Source organism: Notothenia coriiceps, unplaced genomic scaffold (assembly GCF_000735185.1).
Source record: "Notothenia coriiceps isolate Sejong01 unplaced genomic scaffold, NC01 NC01_scaffold00035603, whole genome shotgun sequence".
Classification (NCBI taxonomy): Eukaryota; Metazoa; Chordata; class Actinopteri; order Perciformes; family Nototheniidae; genus Notothenia; species Notothenia coriiceps.
In genome coordinates, this window is record NW_011368304.1 from 130,189 (window position 1) to 141,106 (window position 10,918).

General features: G+C 43.9%; 1 protein-coding gene across 1 annotated transcript; it reads right to left on the bottom strand.

Annotated features, from left to right (window-relative positions):
* Positions 1–3,591: 3,591 nt before the first annotated feature.
* Positions 3,592–6,402, bottom strand: LOC104963079 (transmembrane protein FAM155A). Its single transcript, XM_010791628.1, has 2 exons — positions 5,080–6,402; positions 3,592–3,696 (listed from the first exon to the last, which is right to left on the bottom strand). The coding sequence occupies exons 1-2, from the start codon at positions 5,803–5,805 to the stop codon at positions 3,592–3,594; spliced, it is 831 nt and encodes a 276-aa protein (XP_010789930.1). The 5' UTR covers positions 5,806–6,402.
* Positions 6,403–10,918: the final 4,516 nt, after the last annotated feature.

Consider the following 10,918-nt stretch of genomic DNA (forward strand, 5'->3'; position numbering starts at 1 on the left):
CACATGGTTTTTACTAGTTGTCCGTTTCAAGCTGTTTCCCTCTCCCTCCCATACACACACAGACACACACAAACCTCCCCTACTCACCCTTGAGGCACACACAATGAGGGCTTAATGAAAAGGTACTTGCATCGGCAGCTTTGCACAAGGGAGATATCTTTAAATGTCACTGTTAATGGGAGGAATTAGCAGAGAGCAGGGTGTCCTGTATCTGTGTGTGAACGTGTGCATCCTGATGGTAGTGTGTGATAACTGGATGAATGAGGTATAGCTTATTTGTCCTACTTGGTGTGTGTTAGTTTCACCACCCAGCGGAACATAGTGGCAGTTCGTGCAGTTGATTTATGTTCCCCAGGCCTCGGCTCTGTGGACCCTGGGCTTGATTACAGTGCATCACCGCAGCTACAGCCATGACCCCACTTTGACCCCATAAATTAGTCCCGCTGCATGATGGGAGCTTTCAAAATCAGATGTTGCCGATTGATTTAACTGTAGCCATAATTTCAGCATATAATTTATGCTCCTTCCTGTAAATCGAGCATCTCAGTGGAGCAATGCATCACAGCTCCAGCGAGCCTGAAGGACCACGGCAAAAATGATTGATGCTCTCTATGGATCATTGCTGAGAGGTTCTGTTTAATGGTTGCTGCAACTGTTTACATGCTTGATAAACAAGCTGTTAGAAATATGATGGCGGATCATGACTTTGCCGTCCTATAATCCCAGCTGATGAAACTGTGATACACTGAGGTGGATCACTGGGTACTTTCTCAAACTCTGGTTTTAAACTGATACACACTGTCTCAGTGCAGAATGTATCACTTTTGACCTTTTTCTGAACTGTACTGTGTTTGTGGCAGATATTTACCGAGTTTCACAAAGAGGAGCGAGACTGATGGAGAGGGAGGGTTAAGTGTCCAGGGAAAATGGGGTCGGTGATTGGGAAGGAAGCAGGTCAAAAGTGTGTGTGTGTGTGTGCGTGTGTGTTTGTGTGCTGTGACTTGCTGATGTAGAGGAGGCAAGGATGCTTCCCACTAAAAGAGCTTTTAGGGTCCAGTTAGCAGAGCTGCAAATGGGCAGGTAACGCAATTAACAGCGAGACAATCTTTACATTTAACCAGGTTAGCTGAATTTACAGTGGCACGTCTTTAGAGGCAACTTCTGAAAAGTTGCTAATGGATGGCACTCCTCCTTTAATTGTCTCATTTAAGCTTAGATTTCAGATTGCCAGGAGAGGCACAGATGTGTGCTGTGATCAGAAGTAGAACAAGCCACCACGGGGAGAGAGGGAGAGATTGCACGTGACTGGTAGACTGCAGAGTGTGTCTGCAAAGTCATCTGAGGTCGACCAGTCTGTGTGATCAGATGGATGATGCAGAGGTCTTATAGGCCCAGTACGGCACTGTGCCACACACAGAACACACCACCTTGCATACTAGATTAGATTAGCGATCAACCCTTGGCTCCATTTTACAAACAACAAAGCCTCATAGAAAATACTACGTGAGAAACTTAAAAGGCTCACAATGATGTTGTTACATTAGCAGGTATAACATTTAGAATATAATAATAGACTAAAAAGGTGTGCTATCCCTAAACACATGTTATAGCTGAGGTTTATGGGACAACCCAGTCTCATGGCATTTCGTGTTCACCAACACGATTTTTAATCTATTGATCGTGTTCACCAACACGATTTTCCCCTTTTTTTCGTGTTGCACTGCACGATTTTAAAAGCAATGTATTTCTACTGGTAATGTGTTTCGTGCCTGCAGCACGTCTTTTTCTCCGGTCGGGTCGTGGAAGACCGGAAGCTGTGTGGTTCATAAAAACATGTTCTGAACATGTTTTTATGAACCACACAGCTTCCGGTCTTCCACGACCCGACCGGAGAAAAAGACGTGCTGCAGGCACGAAACACATTACCAGTAGAAATACANATATAAAAAATGACTCTGTGTTATTCAAGTGACGCAGTAAGTCATGATAGTGAGACAGCATTCACGATGTCAGGAAGTAGAAACCGGAGAAGCTAAATGGGATGTATTTGTTGAAACCTTCTGTGTCTAAATCAATTTGGTTGGAAAGCCTATCAAATGATCTTGTTTAGATTTCAGAAAAGTGGTGGAAAAGGTCTGTGGCTGATAAATTAGCTAAGTTGTTATGCTCTTTAGAAACACGTTTAGGCCCTCAGCTACAGGGTTGAATGTTTAAAGGTTAAGTCATTTCCTAAAACATCAGGCCACTGAAGCTCTTATTAATACAAAAGTAAATCGTGCATCTGTTGGGGACTATTTTCAGCCACGGATTAATACACGTTTGAAGCACTATTCACAACAGCAGGATGGGGAATGTGGATTGACTCTAGCTACTGTGCCAATTTTCATTGAAGTGGAGAAACATGTCACCCAGTGCAACCGCGTGGCTCACTGGTGTGTTTCGAATAGTTTTTGGGGAAACAATGGAGGTGTATGGCACACAGGACTAGCATCTGCCCAATCTGTACCGTGCATGTGGAGATAAAAACAGTCATTGACATGTGTTGTTGTTTCTGCATTGCATACTTTAGCTGCTAAATGATATAATAAGGTTGTACCAGATTGGGTCATAGACGTGAATACTTGCCAATAGCCTATCAAGCATTTTAGACTTGATCAGAAGCATCAAGGATACTTGTAATGGTATTGGAACAACTCTAGACAATATCTGCTGATATTTTTGCCCTAACAGTTTTCGATGCAACGTTAATTCTGTGACACCTACTTCGCATTTGAAGATATTTTCAGTTATTCCTTCACATCTTTTTCATCTCACTGCTTCTCTATCTTCCTTTTCCTTTAACTTTTTAGACATTGCAAAAACACATCCACAGCATTCATAAACAATGTGATGACACAGTTTCAATCAATATAAACCATTTAAAAGAAGCCTTCGGAGGATGTTTAAAATGTGAGTGAGGAAGTGGAGAGGTCTGAGATGAGAGAAATAAGACAGTAAAGAGTGAATAGCAATAGTTATTGTTTCAAGCTTTCTACTGTCTTTTTATTGTCCAGCAGAGTCGGTCTTAAAGGAGTAGGGTTGTGTGAAGCAAGCCTGGGGTGCTGTTCTCTCACAAAGGTCACAGGAACACTGGAGCAGATTAGCAATTCAGATTGAGCTAAAGGGGCTAAAATGCTGCTGTAGCCCTGCCTGAGTCTGATTATATTAGCAAAGAGTAGGAGTGAAAATGCACACTAGTGATTAGCTAGCATAAGAGGAAAGTGTGTATATACGTTCATGGGAAAAATATTCATGCACATACACATAGCCAATACATATATGCATGCACACATGCCTAACAATAAGCTATGACTCACAATTATCGAACATACAAGCAGCACATGATTCCATTGTGAAGGTTTATCCTCAGTATATCCTCCGACTAACTGGCCTTCCTCACACACACACACACACACACACACACACACACACACACACACACACACACACACACACACACACACGGATTACCAGCACTCACAGCCCAGCACCCTGACCATCTGCCCTTGTACAACTTCCATCTTGTAAAAATGGGTTTGGGTTGCAGGATCATTATGAGGGCAGTTTTAAATGGAAGATGTCCTGCTTGCCTAGGTGCATCCCTTGACCTGTTATAGTGCTCTTGTGGTGATACTGCAGCATCCCTGGCTTTTTGACCTTTTGTATAACAGCTGTCATTACAGTATGATAATAGAAAACCTTAATGTTAAGGACAAGAAAAGTGGTTATGCTAAGTATCAAACACATACAAATCTGTATTTTACAGTACAGCTGTAAAGTTGATCTGCCACGCATAAATACAACTACACAGTATACAGTACTTGCAGTGTAAGCATGCATGCACTGTATTTATAGCAGGAGCAGCACAAGCCAGACTAACATAATCTTGTGTCCTTGTCAGGCCAAACTCCATATTACCATTATCGTATTCCATACTTTTTATTGATTATGAGAGGTTCACACACCATCCACAAACTCATGACAAAAGTGGTTGCTCTGTTCAATACATTAGGTTGGTCATGGTCTCTGTCCAGCAAAGTACACAATACTGTATAACCCGACAGACTAATTGAAACAATGGACATAGTTCATATGTAAGTCCACAGCTAAAGAAACATGCAAGTCCTACTAAAAGGCCTTTTCCTGGGCCTTCTTTCAGAACCATGGACAGTGGTCACAGAGGGATGTGCAGCTGTCTCTGAAGAAAACAGCCTCTGCAACAGTCCAGTGCACAACAAATGAAGCAGATTGAAGAATAATTCAACCAGTGTATCCCCCCATGTCACTATCTACAGGTATATTTTCTTTGTTTAACACTGCTGAGCCTTGATGCTTTGAGCTACACACATAAAAGTGTTAGTCTGTCGATGATGTAGACCTGGATTTGTTGTGGTCATGCTCAACATGTACTCCACAGCCTGAGATATGTGCTATCTAAGGCTGCCATGTTATTGAATCAACAAGCAAACTGGGGACAATACAAAGCCTGGATTATGTGCAGAAATCACTCGTGTGCTATTAACGATATTGAAATGAGCACCACTCAACAGCCCTCTCTCGCCTCATCTCAAAGAGCTGTGGTGCAAGCCCTTGCTCAAAATATCAAACATCACTTCCACTGGCATATTTTACAAAGTGTTCTAGAAAATATAACTCATTCTGAGAAATAAAAACAATTATAAGATTCAGATTCTGCTGCTCTGTCCTCTAGCCTCCATACCATTGTCATGTGGTGCAAGTGTTGCTGTCATTTAGCCTGACACTCACATGCCAAATAATGCAGTAAAGACACTGGTAGGTATACTGGTAGATCTCTAAAAAACTAATGGCAACATACTGACAGATATGCCCAACGGTTGCCATGGCGACTGCGAACCAGCCCCCCTAGATGTTTGTGTGGTGTTTAGTTTATGTGTGATGTGTGTGTGTGTTTGTGTGTGTGTGTGTGTGTGTGTGTGTGTGTGTGTGTGTGTGTGTGTGTGTGTGTGTGTGTGTGTGTGTGTGTGTGTGTGTGTGTGTGTGTGTGTGGCCTCGACCTACCTTGCATTCCTCCATGCACGTCCTGACAGAGTATGCATCCGTCTCGTATTTCTCAACCAGCAGCTCAAACTCCCGGTAGTTCTCCTCTGCTTGCTGGTCAAGAAGCTGATAAGCCCGGACACACTTGCTGCATCCCAGCACATCCTGCCCCATATCCAAGGAGCAATTCAAATCGTCCGGACTCGTAAACCCGTGAAACAAATCCAAAAGTGAGTAGGAATTACAAAAAGAAAGGTACAAATCGCTCAGATTCACATTCGAAAACTGTGTCCCCTTTTCCCCTCCAACGGAGAGGCCCAGGCACACGGTCTCCGCGTCCGTGAAAGTAAAGCACTCTTTGGACCAGCTGTCTGGATGACAGGTGTCCATTCGCCACAGAGGTTTGGTAGAATTCCCTAGAAAAATAACATCTTGCTCTCTGGCGAGACGGTCGGGGTCAGGTGATGTTGGGATATGGTGTCGGTGGAGGGAGTTTGGGTACTCGCCCATGTCCGTAATTGCAAGCCCCTCTTCCGACCGCTTGTCTCGGGTTCGCGTGAGTTTCGCCTCGGCACAGAACCACAAGTGATCAGAGAGCAGGACGGTGATGAAGAGCAGAGAGGCCAGCGACAGTCGCCATCTCTGGGCCCGCTCCGACTCGGTAAATGGCTTCTCGTTCTCTCGGGGTGCAAACCAGTATTTTAAGCCCTCATCATGCTGCCGACGCATCCAAGCACCCCTGGTCATATTTTAGGAAAGTGCTGCCCTGGCCGACTCCACCGCGGGGGCTGCTCTGCCACAATACTCATTGACTTGGGGGAGACGGACTCCGGTTGGTTCTCCTCTGTAGCGGTGGGGTACCGTGCCTCTGCCGGTCCAGGGCGCTCCTCTATCGCGCCCGCAGCAATCGGTGCTATTCCGATCCAATTAGCGCGCTCGCACAGATTAAGCTTCGCGCTGCCGCATCCCGGTTCTCCATGGCTCTCCGGGGGGAAACGGCGTCCTCTTTGACCGCATGCCCCCCTCTCCCTACCGTCCCTCCCCGGGTGTGTTGTCTTTTAGGGGACACAGCGAGACCAGCTGTTGCGAGCCTCTCGGTACTGATGCTGCGCGTGTGTCGCCGTTCGGTTTGCAGATTGACTTAAAGGAGAGCAGAGAGCCCTGTCGATGCACGCACTCTGTCCGGTACCTGGGCGGAACGCTTAGAATCCTTTCTCCCGTTGGCCATTGTCATCTTGGACCGCGGTTAAGTTGCCGCCATGTTCGTCTTGAAACACTTTTTCGGAGAGCTGGGTCGGTTTGCGTCATCTCCATCGTTGTGATAGCTCCATCGTTGCGCAGTGGCGGAGCAGCTTATTACCTATATGCGCACACACAGAAACACACATACACAGGGAGGGAGGGAGAGAGAGAGAGGGAGTCAGAGAGAGAGACAGAGAGAGAGGGAGAGAGTGGGTGGGTGAGCACGGACACTAAGTGTTAAGGCTATCCTCTGCTCTTCATGAGTATTCCCCAAAAATTGTCTTTGCAGGGCACAAACCCAACGACTTTTGGCGACATCTTGCTTTTGGTGCAGGATAGACTCGAGTCCATTCAACAGAACAACAGTGCATTTTTTTTTTAATCAGTTTTTATATATAATCATTCAAATAGATTGATACCCACAATATGTACCACAAATCCTGAAATAACATGGCCCAGCAGGTGTAAATAATGTCAAGGAAATTATTACTTTGAAACACTAGTGGAAACTAGTCAGGCATGATTCTCTGAACAAGTGGAAAGCAGCTGAACAAGCAAGGCTTTGAGCTTGTAGGTTTAACAATATCATGTACCTGTTTCCTGCACCTGCATGGGCCCCCATCTTATCAGCCCTGTTGTGTTTGGCCAGTGAGTTTAAAACAAACACATGAATTACAGTATGGCCCTATATGTAAAGTCCCTATGTGTGACAGAGAGCAAGTGAGGGGGAGGCAGAGGCAGGAGGTAGTTGCTCTTAAGGTGCTGAAAGTAAATTACAGTATGTATCCTCTTCCTTAGAGTTACTAATCATTGTCAGCGTGTATGGTTGAAGATAGGGTTGCTTAATGTTAATGGTCTGTATATTAGGAATAAGACAAGAGATGGTTATGAATGTGTGCTGAAGGCAGGGCAGGAGCAGGCAATGTGTTGTTAAGGAAGAAAAGTGCTCTTCTCACACCAGTCCCATTAGCTATAGTGCAGCCACTGTCCCTCTGCCAAAAAAAAGGTTTTGGCAACATGAATAGTACCGGAAATTAAATGAAAATGTTTATATTGTTTTATTTTTTTCCATGGCAAGGTGAAGCCAATTCATTTGTATAGCACATTTCAGCAACAAGGAAATGCAAGACATAAAGCAAAATAAACACATTATAAAACAGAAAGAGTATGTTATTTAATAAAAGGCAACAGCAAACAGAAAAGTATTCAGCCTTGATTAAAAGGATAGAGATTTGCAGCATTTGTGGGAGTTTATTCCATATATAGTGCATTCAAAACTGAGCGTTGCTTCCCCGTGTTTCTTTTTGTCTCTATGGACAGAAACCAGACGACCTGAGTGTTCTGGATAGTTCATGATGTAGCAGAAATGTCAAATGTATTTGTGCCCTAAAGCGGTCAGTGTTTAAATATAATTAGGGAGATCAGCACTGAATTTCAGCACCATGGACATGCTTACTTCTGTCTGAGTGTACGTTTTCTCAGCTTCCTGTCACAGAGGGTTACCTTGTAAAACTGGCCTCAAAAACAAGTGTTCCCTTCAGTTGTTGCTGGTGTTGCACCTCCTGTTGAGTGTATTGAAGAGCTGTTTAACATCAGAAATCGAAAAGGCCAGTAATGTGGGCCATGTCTTTTATGGTCCGAGTGGAGGGAATACGTCTTGACACTAACATCATTTGCTGATGTATCACCAAATGTCATTGCTCAGACACTGAGGTTCAATTTGCTTGATGTATTTCTTTTTTTATTCACCTCTGATTGTTAGGATGGCTGAAAATTCGCCATTCGGGGCCTGAGTTTTGGTAGGGACATTAACTGGATTTGAAACTGTGGATGGTGTTATGGCAAACATCTGTTGTGTCATTGCTAAGGATGCTTGAATGCTACCCATTCATCAGTCATTGCTGCCACATATTATGTCACCGCAGGCTGCTGTGATCATGCCTCGCGGGGATAGATGTCCTACTTCAGCAGGGACTGTCTCGTCTGCCTCTACCTGTAGTTCCTCAATTGTGCGCTCTGTCTTTGACCCTGACTGTATGTGTGTGTGTGTGTGTGTGTGTGTGTTTGTTTGCATGTATGTGCCTGCCCCCTCCTGCACTGTTGGTAGACATATGGATAAGGGGACCTTGCCAGGAGTTTCACAACAACGCTTTTCGATCGTTTGATTGGTTTGAGCTGCTGCTGTTGTGTGTGTGTGTGTGTGTGTGTGTGTGTGTGTGTGTGTGTGTGTGTGTGTGTGTGTGTGTGTGTGTGTGCGTGTGAGTGTGTCAGACACAGGAGAGCACAGTTAGCCCCTTTTTTATGTTAAGTTTGATGTTAAGTTTTTCAGGTAATCAAAAGCTGATAATCAGTGCGTCATTCAATATCAAAACCCTTTGTATATCTATTTTTACATAATTGTTCTGTCTGGCATGTCAAAACTCAATCATCTATTTATAAATGTCTATTTAAAAGTGTTATATAAATAATTACAGGGTTGTTTGAAGCCTTTAAAGTCATTTATAAATCTGAACCTTGTCCAACTATAAAAAAGTCATCACACGCTGCATTGTTTTGCTTCTGTCATGCACAAACTCACACTGTTGGTTCTTTTAGACCACTATGCCATGAGAATTTCCCCCCAAGTCGTGTTTCCCTCTATATTCCCTCTCATCCCCAAAATGTATTTCCCAAGCCCACAGCATTCTTCACAGGCAGAGACATAGAGGAGGACAGAGGTGGTTGCTAGACTGGACCTAATGACAATCTGAGGAGGAGAAGGGGGGGGAAGAAAAGAGACAGGGGACGTCAGCCAACTGTGCCACAACCTTCACACCTCCTCCGAACTGTGTCAGAGTGGAAATGGACCTCTTAAGGGGAATCTGTCACTTTATCTCCTTCCATCTCATGTCCTCTCTTACCAACAGGCTCTGGGTTGCATGGTCTTCCCTTTGTGTTCTCCTTTCAATGATCTGTCAGTATATTGTTTTCCTTTATTGCTTACTGCCAACAGCTCTCTCCACCCTTTGCTTCCTTCTTCTCCCACTCAACAGACCCTATTCAAGTCATCTGATATATGTCTTCCTTAAGCTCTTCATCACCATGCTTCATCCTTCCTCTGGATCTCAGTTCCACTCTGCCTCATCCACTGTCATCTGCCTGACGTCAGATCGCGTAAGGGACAGGCTCAGTCGCTCTGATTGGTCAGAGAAGACAACACCCTCAGCCCTGGCTTTCTGTCCTCAGTGGATGTTACACAGAGACGTGTGATTTAAAGTGCATAATCTCACTCAAGAGCAAGTGTAGTGCAAAGATATGTTTGTGTATGTTTGCTGAATCCAGGTGTTCATACATGCTTTTGTCTATTTTGTCTGTGTGCTGCTTGGCTTGTGCAATTTGATTATATCATTATTATTCGAACATAAATGTGTTTTTCAACCTTCATTTGTAGTTTTACAGAACTTATTTGAAATCAAGGTCAACCCGCTTTTCATTGCATCTAACAATCCCTATTAACAAATTGAGTTGGCTCAGTTGTCATCACGTAATGTAGAAAGTATGGAACTCCAGTCATGTGATAACAGTCATTTTATGTATTATAAATATCATTAGTTAATACACATTTAAACACCATTGTTATCTGCAGTATGTTTGCTAGTTTTAGCTCTCTTCAAACAAGGTGCAATTCTGATCATTTTTGAAGTAATACTTTTTTCAATGGATTTGTTTAAACAGTGTGTGCACTACTCAGCCAAACAAATATAATACAACCCTGACTTAAACAACTGCAGTTGTTGTTGCCTGTGATGGATTACACAAGCAAAGAAAGTCTCAAATTGATTCCCACCATACATAAATTAATGGAAACCAATGGCTGCCTTCCAGTCCATGTAAAAATGTGAAACACTTCGCCACAGTTTGCCAAATAGTCATCAATGATTTAGAGTAGAACTGATTTACCATAAATGCCATTATATATCCCTGATATGGTCCATGCATGTACTGTATTTGATCAAACACATCTACATTGTGCAATTGGTCACTGGACTCGTGGGGGGGGGGATAGTCTGATGATTGAGATACCACGCAGTTCACCCCAGCACCACCCCTGCTCTGCCTCAGGGTTTTACTCTCCTGATCAATTGGTTCAGCCCATTTCCATTCAGGAACCCCTCAGCGGATTATCAACACCGCTCACTTTCCCAAGGACAATGCCTTTTCCCAGATCCATGAACATGGATCCTTGGCCTGTATATATTGTATCCTAGTAGTCTGATGATTGAGATACCATCATGCAGTTTACCCCAGCACCAACCCTGCTCTGCCTCAGGGTTTTACTCTCCTGATCAATTGGTTCAGCCCATTTCCATTCCAGGAACCCCTCAGCGGCTTATCAACACCGCTCACTTTCCCAAGGACAATGCCTTTTCCCACATCCATGAACATGGATCCTTGGCCTGTATTCCCACCTCGCAACATGGATCTGTACACTCACCCTGCCTGCAGCTTCAAAGGAAATGTGCCATTCAGAGGAGGGCAACATTTTTTTCCCACGAAAGAAAACATGAAGACTTGTTGGAAAACAATCTACTGACGTCAGTGCACTTTTATTATATGAATTATAAGCAATGTTAAATCT

Bases quoted from the DNA above. Each gene is read 5' to 3' on its own strand.
- LOC104963079 (XM_010791628.1), bottom strand. From the start codon at position 5,805: ATGACCAGGGGTGCTTGGATGCGTCGGCAGCATGATGAGGGCTTAAAA. The intron at 3,697-5,079 runs GTAGGTCGAGGC...GTTATACAAAAG, and splicing joins CGTGCATGGAGGAATGCAAG to GTCAAAAAGCCAGGGATGCT.